Below are 21,071 nucleotides of genomic sequence, written 5' to 3'. Positions count from 1 at the left end.
ATGAAACAATATATGATTCCCTCAATTAGTGCATTTATACTCCCCTTCCTGTCTCCCACCCTTCACCCTCCCCCTGCCCTATTCTAGAATATTGCATAGTCTAGAATTTTTCTTCATGGTATACCATCAAATTAATAATTTTTTTATCAGGTAGCTTTCCTTCTGAAATGTAAACATTATAAAATTTTTATGTTTTATAATATTTTATTTTTATATAACTGTTTTATAACCAAAAATTGCCATGGTTGTCTATGCTTAATATCATGTTTTTAAATGGATTCAGTCTCATTTCCAGACTTTTCATCCCACATTTTCCCCATTTGTTAATTCTTTTTTCTTTTCTTCTTTTTTTTTTTTGGCCACGCCGCATGGCCCGCGGGATCCTAGTTCCCTGACCAGGAGTGGAACCCAGGCCCTCGGCAGTGAGAGCGTGGAGTCCTAACCACTGGACCACCAGGGAATTCCCTGTTAATTCTTATTTTGAGGCTTCTCTTCATTAGCAGGATTCTGTTTTTAAGTAGACTTTTTTTTCCCTCAGGAAGGGCATGGGGATCATATGTATATCCTTGGTATTTTAAGTAAAGAATGTGTTTTTATTGCTTTTCCATGTAGAAAAGAATGACTGCTTTTGGAATTCTTGGTTCATACTACTTTTCCTTCAGAAATCTAGAGATGTTGCTTCCTTGTCTTCTGCCAACTATATTCTGATGTTCAGTATGAGACTGGCCTGCTTATTTTTTTCTTTGTATATAGTTTATTTTCCTTGAATAGTTAAAATAGTGTGGGCAAACATTTTCTGTAAGGGGCCAGATAATAAATTTTTGGGCTTTGTGGGACATATGGTCTCTAGCACAAATGCTTAATTCTGCAGTTGTGGCACAAAAACTCATATGTAAATGAATGAGCTTCACTGTGTTCCAGTGACATTTTATTTACAAAAACAGTTGGTAACTTGGCTCATAGTTTGCTGACTTCTGGCTTATGAGATTCTTTCTTTTACCCTGTAGTTTAGTTACTTTACTAGGTTATTTTTCGGTTTTGAAAATTTTTAATGTTTTCTGGAACATAGTATCTTATTTGCTGATTCATATTTTTCTTCATTTCTAGAAAATTTCTTTCTTAAAAGACTTTTTCTTCTATTTCATTTATTTTCTTTTTCATTTTTGAGAACATCAGCTATCTGTTCATTAGCTCTTCCTTTCCCCCCTCAACGTATAATATGTTCACGCTGGTCTATTTTGGCTCTTCGCCGACAATCTCCTCTCCTCCATAGTCTGTTATTTTTCAAAAGTCTGTCTTCCATTTGATCAATAGCATTTTCTAAAGTATGTGTTCTGCTCTTTGTTCTTCTAATTAATTTTTAATTAATCATATCATTATTTATTTTCCTAATTTTTTTTCTTAGCTCTGCCAGCCTCCCTTTATATCTCATTGTGATACCTTAGATCCTATTGAAGAAAGCATATACCTTGTGTAATTTCCTTGAGAATGTGAAGCAGTTGTAGTGTAAAATTTTCTCCTCTTTCCTAAGCTAAATCTTCTGAAGTGCTCTCTCTCTTAAGAAACGTTTTTTTTAATTTCAGTTTTGTTTTTTATTATTTATTTTTAATTAATTAATTAATTAAATTAATTTTTTTTGGCTGTGTCTGGTCTTTTTTAAAAAATTTTATTTATTTATTTATTTTATGTATCTATTTTGGCTGCGTTGGGTCTTCGTTGCTGTGCATGGGCTTTCTCTAGTTGCAGCGAGTTCGTTGGGGTGTGCAGGCTTCTCGTCGCGGTGGCTTCTCTTGTTGCGGAGCACAGGCTCTAGGCACGCAGGCTCAGTAGTTGTGGCACGCGGGCATAGTTGCTCCGCGGCATGTGGGATCTTCCCAGACCATGGCTCGAACCCGTGTCCCCTGCGATGGCAGGCGGATTCTTAACCACTGCGCCACAAGGGAAGCCCTGTGTCTGGTCTTAGTTGCAGCACACAGGGTCTTCGTTGTGGCGCGGGCTCTTCATTGTGGCACGTGGGCATCTCCCTAGTTGTGGCGTGCGGGCTTCTGTCTAGTTGTGGCGCATGGGCTTAGTTGCCCTGCAGCACTTGGGATCTTAGTTCCCCAACCAGGGATCGAACCTGTGTCCCCTGCAGTGGAAGGCAGATTCTTTACCACTGGACCACCAGGGAAGTCCCTAAATTTCAATTTTAAATCCAAGGTCATGAGGCTTTTCCTTTGTGTTTTTTTCCTAAGAGTTTTATAGTTTTAGCTCTTACATTTAGGTTGTTGAGCCATTATAAGTTAATTTTTGTATATGGTACAAGGTAAGGATCCAACTTCTTTCTTTTGCATGTGCACATCCAGTTTTCTGAGCAACATTTTTTTTTCCTGAGCACATTTGTTAAAAGGACTGTCCTTTCCCCGTTGAATGGTCTTGACATCCTTGTTGAAAATTATTTGACCATGTATGTGAAGGTTATTTCTGAGCCCTTTATTCTGTTCCATTAGGCTATATATATGTCTGTCCTTATGCCAGTACCACATAGTTTTGATTATTGTTGCTTTGTAGTAACTTGAAATCATGGATTGTGAATCCACCAATGTTGTCCTTCTTTTTCAAGATTGTTTTGGCTATTTGGGGGTCCCTTGAAATTCCATATGAATTTTAGAATGGGTTTTTCTGTTTCTCCAGAGAACACCATTGAACATCATTTTGGAAGGGATTACATTGAATCTGTAGATGGCTTTGGTAATATTATCATTCTTAACAATATTAAATCTTCTAATTCATGAACATAGCATGTCTTTTTATTTATTTGTGTCTTTTAAAATTTCTTTCAGCAGTGTTTTGTCACTTTCCGTGTACAAGTCTTTTAGCTCCTTGATTATATTTATTTCTAAGTATTTTATTCTTTTTGATGCTATTATAAATTGAATTGTTTTCTTAATTTTTTTTTCAGATTGTTCATTGTTACTGTATAGAAATGCAAGTGAGTTTTGGTGTGTTGATATTGTATTCTGCTGCATTAACTTATTAGTTCTAACAGTTTTTTTTTTTGGTGGAATCTTTAGAGCTTTCTATAAATAAGATCATATCATCTGCAAACAAAGATATTTTTCCTTCTTCCTTTCCTGTTTGAATGCTTTTTACTTCTTTTTCTTGCATAATTATTCTGGCTAGAACTTCCAGTACTAAGTTGAATAGAAATTGCAAAAGTGGGCATCCTTGTCTCGTTCCTGATCTCAGAGGATAAGTTTGAAATGGTCTTTCACCATTGAGTATTATGTTAGCTGGGGGCTTTTCATATATGGCCTTTATTTTGTTGAGGTTGTTTGCTTCTATTCCTAGTTTTTTGAGTGTTTTTGTCATGAAAAAGTATTGAATTTTAACAGATGCCTTTCTGCATCAGTTGAGATGATCACGTGGATGTTTTTCCTTTGTTCTGTTAATATGGTGTATTTCATTCATTGATTTTCATATGTTGAACCTTCCTTGCATCCCAGAGCAAATCCCACTTGGTCATGGTGTATAATCCTTTTCATATGCTGTAGAATTCAATTTGCTAGTATTTTGTTGAGGATTTTTGTATCAATATTCATCAGGAATATTAATCTGTAAGTTTCTTTTCTCGTAATGTCTTTGTCTGGCTTTGGTATTAAGGTAATGCTGCCCTCATAGAATGAATTAGAGAGTGTTCACTGCTCTTCAGTTTTTTTGGGAGAGGTTGAGAAGTATTGGTATTAATTCTTTAAGTGGTACAGTTAATCAGTGAAGCCATCTGGTGTGCTTTTCTTTGTTGAGAGGTTTTTGATTACTGATTCAATTATTAGTTTTAGGTCTATTCAGAGTTCCTATTTCTTCATCATTCAGTTTTGGTACATTGAGTATTTTTAGGAATTTGTTCATTTCATCTAATTTATCCAATTTGTTGGCATATAATTGTCCATAGTACTTTCTTATAATTCTTTTTATTTCAGTAAAATTAGTAGTGATATCCCCTCTTTCATTTCTGATTTTATTTGTTTGAGTCCTCTTCCTTTTTCTTAGTGAATCTAAGTAACGTTTTATCAATTTTGTTCATCTTTTCAAAGAATCTTTTCAACCCTTGATTTTGTTGATTTTTGTTTTGTTTCTGTATTCTCTATTTACTTATCTCTGCTCTGCTCTTTATTATTTCTTCCCTTTTGCTAACTTTGGGTTTAGTTAGTTTTTTATTTTCTTAGTTCTATAAGATGTAGAGTTTAGGTTATTGATTTGAGCTCTTTCTTCTTTTTTAATGTAAGTATGTACAGCTATAAATTAGCTCTTTGGGCTACTTTTGTGGCATCCCATAAGTTTTGGTATGTTAGGTTTTTGTTTTCATTTGTCATTTTCTAATTTCTCTTGTGGTATCTTCTTTGACCCATTGGTTGTTTAGGAGTGTGTTGTTCAATTTCCACATATTTGTGAATTTTCCAGTTTTCTTTCTTCTGTTGATTTTTAGTTTTCTACCAGTGTGATCGGAAAAGATACGATATGATTTTAATCTTTAAAAATTTATTAAGACTTGTTTTGTGGCCTGAGATACGGTCTGTCCTGGAGAATGTTTTATGGGTACTTGAGTATGTGTATTCTGCCATTGTTGGGTGGAGTGTTCTGTACTGTCTGTTAGGTCTAATTGGCCTGTAGTGTTTGTTGAAGTCTCTGCTTCCTTATTATCTTCTCTCTGGTTGTTCTTGACGCGCTCTCTGCATGCACCTTCTGTATGCTCTGTTCCTTTTCTTTTTTACCCCCTGTGGTACTTTTGCATAGGTCACATGCTGGAATTTTTTTGTTTGTATTTGTTTCTATTTATTCATATTTGTATGTGGGTGCTTTTTTCTGGGTCTGCTGTTTACTGAAAAATAGTTAGCATGGGATCTCCTTGGAAACCCCTCCTTTGTTGACCTGGACTTAGTTGAGAGATTTCCTCTTGCCCTTGATTTAAAGGCTACGTTCTCTGTTGTGCTTTTCAGTTGCCCAAAGAGAATGGGTTCAGGACTCATCTCCAGCCTTTTTGTCCCATATCTTCCCCATTTGTCAATTCTTTATTTTGAGTCTTCTTCTCATTAGCAGGATTCTAGGACTGGAGCTGGGCCTTTGGAAAATCACCATCTGGCAGCTTTATTCCTCATGTTTTCTCATGAATTTGTGGCAGCTACAGACCACGGAGCTCACCTGCATGTTTTGGGTGTATGTCTAGTTATGTGAGGTTAGGGGAGTAGGAGTGGTGTCGGCCAGCTCCATGAATTTAAGTTTTTTCCTTTCCTTCTGTGTGAGTTGGCTGCTTGGTGCTGGAATCAGGTTTGAAGAATGCTCTGTGGGTCAGGATCATGGGCTTTGGTTTTGGGGTTAGCTGTTTTTGACAGCTTTCATTCACAAATCTGAATCAGGCTTGATTCCAGATTCTACTCTCTGTAGGCAGGATGCCAATTCAGAAGGGGGAAATGGTGCTTTTCAGCCCTGTGGCTGTCCCACTGCTGAGCTGGGATGGAAGCAGGCCTTCCCCTGCCTGCCCAGTCCTCCCTTGGCTCCCAGTCTTTACCTTTCCATCACGCTGCTCCATGCGTGATACATCCAGAGTTCTCCCAGCATCACCACTCATCTGCCAAAATGATTGAAGATCTGATTGGTATTCTGTGAAGTTTGGCTTTTTTTTTTTTTGGCCATGCCCCACAGCATGTGGGATCTTAGTTCCCCAACCAGGGATCGAACCCACGCCCCCTGCATTGGAAGTGTGAGTCTTAACCACTGGACCACCAGGGAAGACAGACATTTTCCTGGCTTCAACACAGATGAATGATATTGTGTTTTTCTTTGGGTGGTTAATTTTGAATATTTTTTTAAAAATTAATTTATTTTTGGCTGCATTGGGTCTTCGTTGCTGCACACGGGCTTTCTCTAGTTTCGGCGAGCGGGGGCTACTCTTCATTGCAGTGCATGGGCTTCTCATTGCAGTGGCTTCTCTTGTTGGGGAGCATGGGCTCCAGGCGTGTGGGCTTCAGTAGTTGTGGCTCGTGGGCTCTAGAGCTCAGGCTCAGTAGTTGTGGCGCACAGGCTTAGTTGCTCCGTGGCATGTGGGATCATCCCGGACCAGGGCTTGAACCTGTGTCCCCTGCACTGGCAGGTGGATTCTTAACCACTGCGCCACCAGGGAAGTCCCTGGGTGGTTAATTTTGGTTAGTATCAGGAAGGGCTTTTTTCTGCCACAAAAGTAATATGCTCTTTAATCAGACATCTTTCCTAGAAGGCCAAGGTGCTTCTTTACTAACAGCTTTTAAAGGGAAATCTGATAAATTAGTACATCCCCAACATATTACCCACAATCTTCAAATATACATGCCTGGTTCATTTTACACAACCAATGAATTCAGTTGATAAAGTGAAGCAACTTTTTGGAGCCTGATTTTACATATGGCAGGGATATTCATTTATTTAAGTGATCTTATGAAAATGATAAGCATTTTAAAAGCAAATAGTCATTAAAAAAATTAATTTATTTATTTTTGGCTGCACTGGGTCTTCGTTGCTGTGTGCGGGCTTTCTCTAGTTGGCGGCGAGCGGGGGCTACTCTTCGTTGCGGTGCGCGGGCTTCTCATTTCGGTGACTTCTCTTGTTGCAGAGCATGGGCTCTAGGCACACGGGCTTTAGTAGTTGTGGCTCACAGGCTCAGTAGTTGTGGCTCGCGGGCTCTAGAGCGCAGGCTTGGTAGTTGTGGCGCACAGGCTTAGTCGTTCCATGGCATGTGGGATCTTCCCAGACCAGGGCTTGAACCCGTTTTCCCCTGCATTTGCAGGCAGTTTCTTAACCACTGAGCCATCAGGGAAGTCCCAAGATTGCTATCCTTCAAAGACCTTACACACTGATGGAGGGTGAGGCTGGGAGAAAACAAGTACACAAATAATTTTATTACAAGATGGAATGTGAAAACTGCCTTAGGCCTCCCCAGGATGAAGGAAAGGATGAAAGAAAATCGAGGAAGCTTTTATGAAAGAGCTAGTGTATGTGCAGAACCTTGAAAGAGATGAATTAAAAAATTTTTAATTGTTTCTGATTATAAAATAATACATATATAGGTTATTAAAAATTTGAAAAATGGAGAAAAATATAGAAAAGAAAATGATATACCAGTAAAATGATATACTCACCACCCAGAGATGACTGTTAGTATTTTCTTCCAGTTTTATTCCCTTTGTGTACATATACCTTTTAAGGAAAATATGTACATTGAGTATATGCAATTTTGTATCTTTTTTGCTCCCAGTCAGCAATGTAGCATGAGCATTTTCTCATGGATCTAAGATTTTGATAGGTGAGGAGGAGTATTTAGGGCAGAAGGAGTAATATATATTTGAATGGTATAGAAATGAGAAAACTCAGGGACTGTTTTGCAAATAATAATTAAACCCATTTTGTGGAACGAACACTGGCATGTGGTATCTGATTGAGTCACACGTTCTACCCTTAACTTCACTTGTTTTTCATATTTATGATCTCCACACATGAGTTAATTCATTGTCTTGGTGGGAACTTCTGAATACTAGCTTATGTATAATCCACATTTATCCTGCTGAATTCTTTCTCTTGGCTGCAACAGAAAACCTGGTAACAGTTTGTACATGTTTTCCATTGTTTTTCTTTAGATCAGTCCAAAGTGTTTGTGAAGGTTTTTACTGAAATTGACCGGATGCCCCAACTTCTTGCATACTACTACAAGTGTCACAAGGTGAGAAGCTGTGAGTGATTACCATTGTGGAATGCTTGTAGAACTGGGCTACAGAATCACAGTTTTGAATCCCAGTTTCCTACTCAAAGGTAAAAATATTTGCCTCCATGCCCTCTGGTCTTTTTCTTTTAATTAGCCAGTAGGGGGTGCTCTTGGTCCAGCCTGTGGATTCATTTAATTGCAAGTTGGAAAAAGTCATTAGTTTTCAGCCTCACTTGTATTTATAGCTAGATTTCCTTTACAGATTGAAGAGTTTTAATTTTTCCTATTTTTGTCTTTTAAGGGCGATTAGGTTTATTATGCCTTCAGCAAGCCTTAAGAATTTTATCTGTTTTCTAGGTTTGTTGAAATTAGGTTACTGAAAATCTTGACAGCTTCCTGGGCTAACTTAATTCCTTCAAGTCCAGTGCCCATCTGTCTTTTAAGCAGTAGTGTTAGGACATGAAGCTAAAACACATATTCACGCCCACCTCTGAGGTCTATTCAGAAGAATAGTAGCATGCTGAGTACATTGGCATGCTTTGGGGGCAAGAAAAAAGGAGAAAGGATCACTTGGAGGGCAACAGATTCAAGCTCTGGATGATGATCAGAGCAGGTGACTGTAAATTGTTTTTTCCTGCCTCTTTTGAAGTGAATGGTCATCCGTGGGTACCCGATTGCCTGGGAGAGTAGGCAGTGGCCAGTCGCTTGCCCTGGTAGGAGGGCAGGGCAGTTGCAGCAGGCAGCATGTCTTGGCGGACCCAGTAAGGCCTCCTTTGTTCTGCCTCTGCAGGTCCAGCTTTTAGCAGCCTGGCAGGAGCTGTGCCAGACTGACCTACCCCTGGACCGGCAGCTCACTGGACTCTATGACGCCTTGCTCGGTGCTTGGCACACGCAAATCCAGTGGGCTATGCAGGTAACAGCTCTTTTGGGTTCTAGCGAGAACAAAGCCCGTGGTGCCGAGGGAGAGGGTGATGGCCTTAGGAGCAGGCCGACCGCAGAGTACCCAGGCCACCCAGAGAGAGCACCGCTGGAAGAACCTCCCCATCTGCTGTCGTCACCAAAGGGGCAGGAAAATCTTTAGGTCTCTGTTCTAACTCTTCTTATCGCTCTTATCTATATCTTAAATAGAATCTAATGTGACAATGTTGCTTGTTGTTCAGCAGGGGAGCCCGTGGAATTCCTGGAGGCCGTTATCTTCTGATCTAAAATTAGGAGGCCCTCAGTCAGGTGGTGCTTGAGTGAACAAGGCTGTTTTAATCTTAACTTTGGGTAAAATTTACCCGGCCTAAAGTTAGTTTCCCTTGTTCTCACAGTATGCCAAGAGTTAGAGGAACAGTATAATTATATAAAGGCACCCTCTGACTTAGGGGAGAGGTGAGACAGAGAACTTCATTTCATTTCCTTTCAGGAACTTTCCATCATTTACTTTCCTAAAGTCTCTAGGCATTTTCAGCCTTGAAGGATATGAAACATTGGTCCCTTGTCTTGATGCCAGGAGGTGCGCTAGATCTTCTCTTTAGAAGGGGAAAAAGGCTGTCTTATGTCTGAGTAATGACTGACTGGGCCTGTTTATGGTGTGGCTTATATTTTTTTCAGAATTAGTTGTGAATCGCCCTTCACATATTGGTCAGTAATTTGCTGGAATGAACTCCACTGTAGTTGGAGAGAATTCCTCGTATAGGGTCATGTCATTCAAGGTGGTTGAAGTGCTCTTCTCCATCCTCTTTTCTTTCTCCTTGAACCAACATCATTCAGACAAAAAAAACCAAAAAACCATAAAAACAAAAACACCCCAAAACCGGCGAACAAAACAAAAAACAACCTCCTGTAGAAGTTTCCCATTTTTTATGTAATCGTCAGTTTTCAGTGATCCTGTCCATCCGCACACATTTCTGTGTCCTTGTCTCGTCTACTGCTTATATCATGAGGATAAAAACAGTTCATGCCTATAAGTACAGTTGCCCTTCAGCATCTTGGAAAAAGGATTTCGACTTCTCACACTTTTATTTGGGCCTCACCCCAAGTTTTGTAAGACGTAAGTTTATGCTAATTTCCACTTTTGTCCCATGGCCCATTTTCTTTTCAGAATGTGAGCATGATAGGTGACTGTCATCTCCTGAAGCTCAGTAGAGTACAGAAGAAAACCAAAGGCACCAGGGTGAATGTGTCTCTAAAGATTTTTTTCCCCGGTATTTTATTTTATTTTTTATATTTTGGCCATGCCACGTAGCATGTGGGATCTTAGTTCCCCAACCAGGGATTGAACCCCGGCCCCCTGCAGTGGAAGTACGGAGTCTTAACCACTGGACCACCAGGGAAGTTCCTTTCCCCAGTATTTTAATATGGAAAGTTTCCAACATGTAAAAAATTTGAAAGAATTGTACAGTGAACACCCATGTACCCACCTCCTGTGTTCTACAATGAACATTTTGCTATATTTGCTTTATCACAAATCTATCCATCTATCCATGTGCATCTGTTCATTGACCCATCTTATTTTTTGATTCATTTCAAAGTAAGTTGCAAACATCATTCACTTCAGAACATACGTATTATTAACTAGAGTTCAGTATTTGTTTACTGGGATTTTTTTTTAGGTAAAATTATGAAATGCAATGATCTTAAATGTGCCATTTAATTAGTTTTGACAAATGCTGTTTAACCTAATCCCCTACCAAGATACGGAACATGACTATCACCCTAGAAAGTTCCCTTGTGTTCCTTCTCAGTCATTGTACCAACATCCCTGAAGGCAACCGCTGTTCTGATTTTTCCCACCATAAATTAGTTTAGCCTGTTTTAGAATTTCATGTAAATGGAATCATATGGTGTATGTCCTTTTGGTGAGGCTTCTTCCATTCAGCATGTTTTTGGAGATTTATTCATGTTGCTGTATGTATCAGTAGGTTGTTCTTTTTTATTACTGAACACTGTTACATGGTATGAATATATAACAGTTTTGTTTATTGAGTCTTTTTTTAAAAATTTTATTTATTTAATTTATTTATTTTTGGCTGCATTGGGTCTTTGTTGCTGTGCGTGGGCTTTCTCTAGTTGCGGCGAGCGGGGGCTACTCTTTGTTGCGGTGCGTGGGCTTCTCATTGAGGTGGCTTCTCTTATTGCGGAGCACGGACTGTAGGTGTGCGGGCTTCAGTAGTTGTGGCTCGTGGGCTCTAGAGTGCAGGCCCAGTAGTTGTGGCGCTCGGGCTTAGTTGCTCCACGGCATGTGGGATCTTCCCGGACCAGGGCTCGAACCCGTGTCCCCTTCATTGGCAGGCGGATTCTTAACCACTGCGCCACCAGGGAAGCCCTATAGTTTACTCTTAACATTTAGGTCTGATTAATTTTGAGTTAATTTTTGTATATGGTATCAGGTAAGGATCCAACTTTTCTTTTTTTTTGCACGTAGTATCCAGTTTTCTGAGCACCATTTGTTGAAAAGACTGTCCTTTTCCCATTGAATGATTTTGGCACTCATGTTGAAAATCATTTGACCATGTATGTGTGTTTATGGCCTCTCTATTCCATTGGGCTATATGTCTATCCTTATGCAAGTACCACACTGCTTTGACTATTATAGCTTTGTAGTAAGTTTTGAAATTAGGAAATGTGAGATAGCCAGTGATCCTCTTTTTCAATATTGTTTTTGCTATTTGGGGTTCCCTCAAATTCCATATGAATTTTAGGATGGGTTTTCCTGTTTCTCCAGAAAACACCTTTGGGATTTTGATGGAGATTGCATTGAATATGTAGATGGCTTTGGGTAGTATTACCATGTTAACAATATTAAGTCTTCCAGTGCATGAACATGGGAAGTCTTTCCATTTTTTGTGTGTATTCTTTAATTTCTCTCAGCAGTGTTTTGTCATTTTCAGTGTACAAGTCTTTTAGTTCCTTCGTTACATTTATTTCTAAATACTTTATTCTTTTTGATGCTATTGTAAATGGAATAATTTTCTTAATTTCCTTTTCAGATTGTTAGAATAGAATTGCTAGTATAGAAATGCAAGTGATTTTTTAAAAAATTTATTTATTTATTTGGTTGCACTGGGTCTTTTAGTTGTGGCAGGCAGGCTCCTTAGTTGCGGCTCGTGGGCTCCTTAGTTGTGGCATGCAAACTCTTAGTTGTGGCATACATGTGGGATCTAGTTCCCTGACCAGGGGTCAAAGCCAGGCCCTCTGCATTGGGAGCGCAGAGTCTTAACCACTGCGCCACCAGGGAAGTCCCTGAATGTGAGTGATTTTTGCTTGTTGATTTTCCATCTTGCAACTTTGCTGAATTTGTTTATTACTGCTAACGGTTTTTTTTTTTTCAATTTGTTAGGATTTTCTGCATATAAGATTACATCATTTGTGAAAAGAGATAACGTTACTTTTTCCTTTCCAATATAGATGGCTTTTATTACTTTTTCTTGTCCAATTCTTCTGGCTAGAACTTCCAGTATTATGTTGAATAAAGTGGCAAAAGCAGGCACCTTTGTCTCGTTCCTGGTCTTAGGGGAAAAGCTTTCAGTGTTTCACCATTGAATATGATGTTAGCCATGGGTTTTTCTGATATGGCCTTTATCATGTTGAGGAGGTTCCTTTCTATTCCTAGTTTATTGAGTGTTTTTTTTTCCCAATTATGAAAGGGTGTTGAATTTTGTCAGATGCTTTTTCTGTATTAATTGAGATTAATGAGCTTTTTCCCAGTTCATTCTGTTAATGTCGTATATTACGTTGACTAATTTGATATGTTGAACCATTCATTCTGGAGATCACTCTCAGTCATGGTGTATAATCCTTTTAATATGCTGCTAAATTCAGTTTACTAGTATTTTGTTGAGTATTTTTGTATGTGTATTTATAAGAGATATTGGTCTATAATTTTCTTTTCTTTTAGTATTTGTCTGGCTTTGGCATCAGGTTAATGATGCCCTCATAGAATGAATTAGGAAGTGTTCTATATTAGTTTGCTAGGGCTGCGATAACAGAGTACCATGAACTAGGTGGTTTAAAGAATAGAAATTTGTTGTGGAGGCTAGAAGCCCAAGGTCAAGGTGTTGGCCGGGTTGATTTCTTCTGAGGCTTCTTTCCTTGGCTTGCAGATGGCAGTCTTTTCCCTGTGTCTTTCCTTTATGTGTGCCTGTGTCCTAATCTCCTCCTGTATAAGGACACTGGTCAGATTGGATTAGGGCCCACCCAGATGACCTCATTTTATCTTAATTGCCTCTTTAAAGGCCTTACGTCCAAATATAGTCACATTCTGAGGTACTGGGGGATTTGGACTTCAATATATGAATTTTGGGGAGACACAATTCAGAATATAACATGCTCCCTCCTCTCCAATTTTTTGGGAAGAGTTTGAGAAGGACTGGTATTAATTCTTTTAATGTTTGGTAGAATTTACCAGTGAAGCCATCTGGTTCTCGTTTTTTCTTTATTGGGAGGTTTTTGATTACTGATTCAGTCTCCTTACTAGTTATAGGTCTATTCAGATTTTCTGAAGTCACTTTTGGTAAATAATATTTGTAGGAATTTTTTGTCCATTTCATCTAGGTTATCCAGTTTGTTAGCATACAACTGTTCATAATATTCTCTTATAATCCCTTTTATTTCTATAAAATTGTTAGTAAATGTCCCAACCTTCATACCTGATCTTAGTAATTTGAATCTAATCTCTTTTTTTTTTTGGTCAGTCTAGGTAAAAGGTTTGCCATTTTGTTAATCTTTTAAAAGAACTAACTTCTGATTTTGTTGATTTTCTTTTCTCTATTTCATTTACCTCTGCTCTAATCTTTATTATATCCTTTCTTCTACTAGCTTTGGGTTTAGTTTCTTCTTTTTCTAGTTCCTTAATGTGTACAGTTAGGTTATTGATTTGAGATATTTCTGCTTTTTTAATGTACGCATTTACAGCTATAAATTCTCCCCTTTGCACTGCTTTTGCTGTATCCATAAGTTTTGGTTTCCATTTTCCTTCATTTCAAGATATTTTCTAATAAAAATGTGAATTGATTGATTTTATAATTTTTAAACTTACACTTTTTTTGGCCTTAGTGTTGCATTAGAACAGTCTTATATCATGTTTCACATTTGACTAAGTGAATCTGTACTTAAAACAGGGGTCCCCAACCCCAGGGTCCACGGCCTGTTAGAAACCGGGCCACACAGCAGGAGGTGAGCAGAGGGCGGGGCCAGCGATAGACAGAAAGTAGCCAATTGTCCTGGATAGGATGCAAGTCTTGCTAGTTTACTTGGCTTTCTGAGCATGTTCACATGGGTGCTGAGGAAAGCTTGGGGCTCTTGACTAGACCGCTTTCCGGCTTGGAAGGATTCCTTTGAGCAGTCCAGGAGTCTGCTTCTTTAGAAGGTCTGCTCCAGTGTGCTAACACACATACCTCTCTCCCCCTGCAGGTTTTCAGGAACCCCCACGAGGTGGTGACTGTGCTGCTCATTCAGACCCTGGGGGCCCTGGTGCCCTCTCTGCCCATCTGCCTCAGCTCCAGTGTGGAGAGGGCAGGGCCCGAGCTGGAGCTCGTCAAGCTTCTGGAGTTCTACGACGCCACCGCCCACTTCGCCAAGGGATTGGAGATGGCCCTGCTCCCCCATGCAGGTAAACATCCTTCCTCCCAGCTCGCTGGCTTGTTTTTACTCGTTCTTTTTGAAGCTTCTGGGGCCTGGGTTTGTTTGCCTTTTCTGGTGACTGATTTTACAGAAATGAAAGGGATCAGTGTTTTCCTTCTCAACAGCTATGAAAACCTTTTCCATGAAAACATTGCCATTATGGAAATAATTGTTGCTTAATATATTGTTGCCTAGCTGCAGTGCTGCCTAGGTGCTTTACACACTCTGGGGAAGTGATAGACACTTCTGCAGGGGCTTAGAATGTAAGAGGCAGGTAGGCATTAGTGGCAACGAGTTGGCAGTGAGTTACACTGGGAGGGTAGTGTCCTCTTCCTTTCAAGGCATCACAGAACCTTGGGTAAATCAACCTAAAAAGTAAGTTTAAGAGAACAAATGGATTAGAGGAGCTTTTTGATAGGACAACAGCAAGTTTTTAAGGGCAGGGGTGCTGCATTAGGACTAAGGGTGGCTATAGGGAAAATGGGCTTTCCCCAGCTGCCATCTGAGAGCAAAGCACTCCTTCTTCGCCTTTGGGCAAACAATGCCTGGTGTGTTGCATTTCCCCAGCTGTTTCCCATCTAGGTTAAAAGCATCATAAACTTTTCAATCATACAGACTTCATCACGAATGCTACTGTCAAATCAGGAAATCGCTTCAGGAAGGCCTGCTTCTGCCGTTTGGCTGCTGTGTGTCACTGACTTGGTTTATTTAATAGTTATTCTCTTTAATTACCTTTGTGTGTAATTACCTCGTACGTTCCTGGGAGTGTGTTTATTGTTCGAGTTCCTGATGACTCATCGGTGTTTTTGGCACACTCACTGCTCAGGCCCTGGTTGTGGGAGAGGCATGGTGATGTGGCTCCCAAGGGACCTGGATGCTGTGGTCCTAGTGACTGAAGAGTATGTAGGCTGAGCGTCCTGTGGAGCAGAGTGGAATGAAGGCAGAGCAAGGAGCAGGTTGCTTTTCTCCCACTGGTGATGGACATTATTGTAGAAGAGAGAACCACCCTCTGAAGAATCAGATACAGAAAATGCTTTGTTAGTCAGCCATGGAAGTTTAGATTTTTAATGATTCCTACTGAGGTTTTCAAAAAAGTATACGTATTTTTTAATTTAAAAATACTTTGGAAACACACACAAAAGTAAAAATAAAAGAGTAAAAATGATCCATAATCTCATGACTCAGAGAAGGCCATGGGAACATTTTATTTGCTCCCAGTAATTCAAATATAATTATACATTTTCATAAATAAATATAAAATATATGCATATATAAATATATATGCAAATACATATTTAAAAATATTAGTTTTTTTAAAAAATTTTATTTATTTATTTTTGGCCGCATTGGGTCTTCATTGCTGCGCACGGGCTTTCTCTAGTTGTGGCTAGCGGGGGCTACCCTTCGTTGCAGTGCGTGAGCTTCTCATTGCGGTGGCTTCTCTTGTTGCATAACACGGGCTCTAGGCACGCGAGCTTCAGTAGTTGTGGCTCGCGGGCTCTAGAGCTCAGGTTCAGTAGTTGTGGCGCACGGGCTTAGTTGTTCTGCGGCATGTGGGATCTTCCTGGACCAGGGATTGAACCTGTGTTCCCTGCATTGGCAGGCAGATTCTTAACCACTGTGCCACCAGGGAAGTCCCAAAATATTAGTTTATATGATCTTATATTCTCTTTTTTGCTCAAATTAATATAATGAGCATTTTTTATGTCATTAAATATTTTCCTAAGACATGGTTTTTAATGACCACTTGATAACTATGGCCTACTTTAATTTTTAAATCTGCTATTATAAATAAAACTATTATTAACAATCTTACGTATTAATTTTGGAGCCCAACTCTGATTATTCCTTGGGATAAGTTTGAAAATTACAATTGCTAATAAATGAAACATTTAAAGATGTTTGTCACATTTTGCTCTTTAGAAAGTTTCTGCCTGTTTTCATGTCCATCAGTAGTAAATGAGGCTGCTCATTCCCACATGCCCTCACCAGCACTAGGCTCTATCTTTTTTTTCCCTTGCCAGGTTTTTAGACAGTTAATGATATATTATTTTAATTTCCATGTCTTTGATTACTAGCCAGTTTGAAAATTATATTATAAAAAGTTATATTTTTCTCTTGAATTGCTTATTCTTTTGCTTCTTTTTCTGTTTGAGGGTTTAATCTATTTCTGGTTAATTTATAAGAGCAATTTATTTAAAGCAATATATTATTAAATATATTATAAAAAGCAACAAAGTATTGTTATAAAAATTCATGATATAGCTATCTGTAACACAAAATGAAAGTCTCCTATAATCCCACTTGCTAGAAATAACCACTGTTAAAAATTTGGTGTATATTCCCTAAATATCCTTATATAGTAAGGATTTTTTTTTTCTCATTATCAAGTATGTTGTAGATATATTTTCTAACTTTCTAGTTTGCCTTTAACACTTTTCCATTTTAATAATTAATAATGTACATAGTATAATTCAAAATATGTAAAAGGTTATGCAATAGAAAGTCAAAAAGTTAAATAATTTGTTGACTTTATAGTTAACAAGCAATATGTATTCAGTGTAGAAAAAACCAGAAAATACAAGGAAGGAAAAAGATCATGCTCAACCAACTGTCCAGAAACAGTATTTTGGATTATATACACATGCAAATTTTGTATATGAGTGTGTGTGTACTTAAATGTTTTTAATAGAATATTTTATTATCATTATCACCCCCCCATTTTATATTGATTCAATATTGTCATCCAAAACACAAATTTTCCCAGTTCCACAAAAGTCTTTATAGCTGTTTCCCTACCTCCCATTAAAATCCATGTCGGTGTACATGCATTGTCTTTGGTTGTCCTGTCTCTTTAATCTCTTTTAATCTAAAACAGTCATCTCATCTTTTGTCTTTCATGACATTGATGTCTTTGAAGAATACAGGGTAGTTTTCCTGTAGAATGTCCCATATTCTGTAATTATCTAATTGTTTCCTTGTGATTAGATTTAGATTAAACATTTTTAGTAAGAATACTACATTAGTGATGATGTGTACTTCCTATGGCATCACATCAGGAGACACATAATGTCCAATTATTGGTGATGGGTTGGATTAATCATTTGGTAGTTGTACCTGCCAGATCACTCCATTGTAAAGTTACCTTTTTCTCTTTGTAATTAATAAGTATCTGTGGCGTAATATTTTGAGCCCATAGGAATATACTGTTCCTTAAGAAATATTTACCTAGTGACTTTAGCATCCATTGGTAATCCTTGTCTGAATAAACTCTTACATTGCTGATTATAAAATGGTAATATTCTAATTCTCTCATTCCTTTTACATGTATTAGCTGGCATTCTTTTTTTTTTTTTTAATATATTTATTTATTTATTTTTGGCTACGTTGGGTCTTTGTTGCTGCGCACGGGCTTTTTCTAGTTGCGGTGAGCAGAGGCTACTCTTCTCTGTGGTGCGCGGACTTCTCATTGTGGTGGCTTCTCTTGTTGCAGAGCACGGGCTCTAGGCGTGAGGGCTTCAGTAGTTGTGGCACACGGGCTCAGTAGTTGTGGCACACAGGCTCAGTAGTTGTGGCGCACAGGCTTAGTTGCTCCACTGCACGTGGGATCTTCCCAGACCAGGGCTCGAACCTGTGTCCCCTACATTGGCAGGCAGATTCTTAACCACTGCACTACCAGAGAAGTCCCTTGCCGGCATACTTTTATGAAGAGGAGATTTTTCTTTCTCTTTAATATCACTATGAACTCATTGGATTCTTTTTTTATTCATTGTAATATGATCCATTATTTTCATTATTCATTTTGATGCTCGAATTATTTCAAATTTGGTCAGTGGTTGCCCCTTCAGGCTGGCTCTTGTATCATTTTGACACGTCCCTATCAACCTTTGAGTGCTTTATTGTTTCTTGGCACAAACTGTTCCAGGAACACTTTGTACTTTCTCTGCCTCAGACCTGGAATCAGCCATTTTCTTGAGGAGCTTGGTTTCTTCTAATGGGAAATGGTATTTAGAAACCAAGAGCTGGCACCAGGGGTGCTTATTGTTGCTGGGCTATTATTACTTCCTATGCCCTTTGTGGACAGAGCTAGGAAATACATAGTTTTTAAAATTACCAGTTTATACTGGTACTTCCAAATCAAATCCAACACCAATAGATTTTTACCTCTTGCTGTTCTCAGTTGCATCTCTTTTCTCCTACAGTGAAAATTCTGGTTCCCATCAGCAGTGTGTGAGTGTGTGTGTGTGTGCATGTGGGGTGTGTGTGTGTTATATACACATACAGTTATTTTTCATGACCCTATTATGGATAGGTCAAAATATATTTAATTTATTTATTCAACTACAAATGGACTAGTTCTAGAGTGCTTGATGCTGAGGATGCTATGCTAAGCAAAACCAGACACAGTCCCTGCTCTCATACAATGTATATTCCAGTTGGAAGTAACCAAATAATCACACTAATGAGTGTATAAGTACAAAGTGAGATGAGTACTTTGAAGAATAGCAAAATGGTTCTAGGAGAAAAGCAAAATGGTTTTAAGCAAATAAAGATGATTGAGAGTAGCAGACTTGAACTTAGGGAGTACTGAAGGAAGAATAGGAGTTAACCAGATGAAGAGGGGTAGGGAAGAACAAGGTCGTTTCAGACAGAAGTAGTAGCAGGTGGCCAGAGGGGAGCTTTTGAGGAGCTGAGAGAAGGCTAGAGGCTAGGGGAATTGTGAAGGAGGCTGAGTCTATAGAAGTAAAAATAAAAGTAGCTGGCCTTTATTAAGTGCTTACACATGCTAGACACATACTATTTTACATAATCTCCAGTTAAGCCTTATAAAATTGATGCCATTATTAGTCTCTTTTTATAGTTGAGTAAACAGACACTGAAAAGTTAAGTCATATGTACACAGTCACCTAACTAGGAAGCAGTAGAGCTTCAATAGAAGAGCCTTCACCCTTAACTACCACCCTCTTTCACCTCCTGAGGTCAAACGATGCAGAACCTTGTAGGCGATGGAAAAGACTTTGGATTCCAACTGAAGAGATAATTCTTAGAAGTTGAATTGCTGTGCCATAGAATATGCACATTAAAATTTTTATGTAGTTGAGTATAGGAATTTTTGGAATGCCTAGTGTATGCGCTCCAGATGGAAAATGTTCTTTCTGCAGAGCCTTTTTTCTGTAACAGTTCTTGAACTTGACCCTGAGGAGGGTTATCATTTGAAGAGGTCCTTGACTATGACGGGTTGTAGGATTAAGGGGATCGGTATCTTTAATAGCGCCTTAGGCACATAATACACAAAGCTCAAATTTATCAAAAGATTTACTGACATGATTGCTTCAGCTTCCATGAATGGTAAAAGCAGATGAACAGAAAGTAGTCACCCCTAAGATGAAATAGGAAAAGTTCCAGTGGAAGTCCTTTCACCTGTTGTTTTTCAGCAATTGATTTCCAATTCTTTGTTCATTATTGCATTTAATTTCGGATTCCCTGAAGATGAGCAAAACCTGGTGAAAGTCGTGGAGCTGGTGGATGCTGTGTATGGTCCGTACAGACCCTACCAGCTGAAGTACGGTGACATGGAAGAGAAGAACCTCCTCATCCAGATCAGTGCGGTGCCTCTGGTAATGGCATAATACTGGCAGTGGCCATTCAGGAATCATTCTGTTTGCCAGGCTCCTAGGGTTGGGAGTGGGTGCGATGCGTCGGAGAAGGTGTGAGGTGGCATTAGGAATGCAGAGAGTGGGAACTGGTGTGCAAACACTGGGCTCTAAGTGCTTCCTGGGCTCTTGTAATCCAAATGTAAAATGAGACCACAGATATGCTACCAGTTTTTTATTTAAAATCCTCTAGCAAAACTTAGAGGCTTAAATCTTCTTGAGAGTAAGTTGATTATCCCCCTGATTCAGTCATTATCACACAGTCTTTTGTTTAAGGCAGCATATGCAAATGGACACAGGAGCTGAGTATTCATGGACAGTACTCTAGGGCCAGGTTCACCAGGTGGGCACCAGAGGGGAATTTCCATTGTAAATGTTAAGGTTGCCTAGCATGATGTGAGTTGACATTTAAGAATAGATCTTACAGTAGTTAAAATCTGCTGCCTCCCGCCACTTTTCCATTTTCTAAGGATGTACCTAGAAAGTCTGTTCCGCTCAGTTATGTTCTTGCCCCTGAAGGAAGCATTTTCCTTTCACTGCATTCTTTTGGAGCGTGTGATATGGAGAATTCAAATCCTAGCTTGAGAGCCAGAGGGAGAGATACCATCTTAAATCACAGAAAAAGAGGAAAGAGATGACAAATATAAAGATGAATACAAGGATTTGATCATGCTTTTTAGCCAGGAGTTTATTTCTGTGATCTCACTGACCACTTAGACTGTTCTTCCCTAGGTCAGGCTCTTAAAGAGCTGTCACAGTTTGGGACTGTATTTCTGTTGTACCTATTAAGTCAGTTTGCCATGAATGAGGAGGTTTGGAGCTCTCCCCATCTTAATGTTGTCTATTCATTTGTTCTTCAGTCTGAGGCAGCTTTTTTTTGTCTCTGTTTGCTGACCAGGAACGTGGGGAAGTCATTGACTGTGTGCAGGAGCTGAGCCACTCTGTGAACAAGCTCTTTGGCCTTGCTTCTGCAGCCATTGACAGATGCATCAAATTTACCAACGGCCTGGGGACCTGTGGCCTGCTGACAGCCCTGAAATCCCTCTTTGCCAAGTAAGGCTGGGGGAGTGGGGTCAGGGCCAGCCTCATTGGAGAATGATGTC

At 39.1% G+C, this 21,071-nt stretch overlaps 1 protein-coding gene across 3 annotated transcripts in view; it reads left to right on the top strand.

Moving 5' to 3' along the window:
• Positions 1–21,071, top strand: part of COG7 (component of oligomeric golgi complex 7) — a 74,484-nt gene that overhangs the window by 11,935 nt on the left and 41,478 nt on the right. For all 3 annotated transcript variants that reach the window (XR_009703259.1, XR_009703260.1, XM_061208722.1), the window contains exons 5-9: positions 7,644–7,726; positions 8,499–8,621; positions 14,105–14,303; positions 19,805–19,932; positions 20,867–21,021. Coding sequence is in view for 1 of the 3 variants with exons in the window: in XM_061208722.1 (XP_061064705.1) it covers positions 7,644–7,726; positions 8,499–8,621; positions 14,105–14,303; positions 19,805–19,932; positions 20,867–21,021 (688 nt within the window). In the remaining 2 variants the exon portion in view is untranslated. The remainder of the gene's footprint in view (positions 1–7,643; positions 7,727–8,498; positions 8,622–14,104; positions 14,304–19,804; positions 19,933–20,866; positions 21,022–21,071) is intronic.

The sequence above is a fragment of the Eubalaena glacialis genome, chromosome 13 (genome assembly GCF_028564815.1).
Source record: "Eubalaena glacialis isolate mEubGla1 chromosome 13, mEubGla1.1.hap2.+ XY, whole genome shotgun sequence".
Lineage (NCBI taxonomy): Eukaryota > Metazoa > Chordata > Mammalia > Artiodactyla > Balaenidae > Eubalaena > Eubalaena glacialis.
This window is presented reverse-complemented; position numbering and strand designations above follow the sequence as displayed.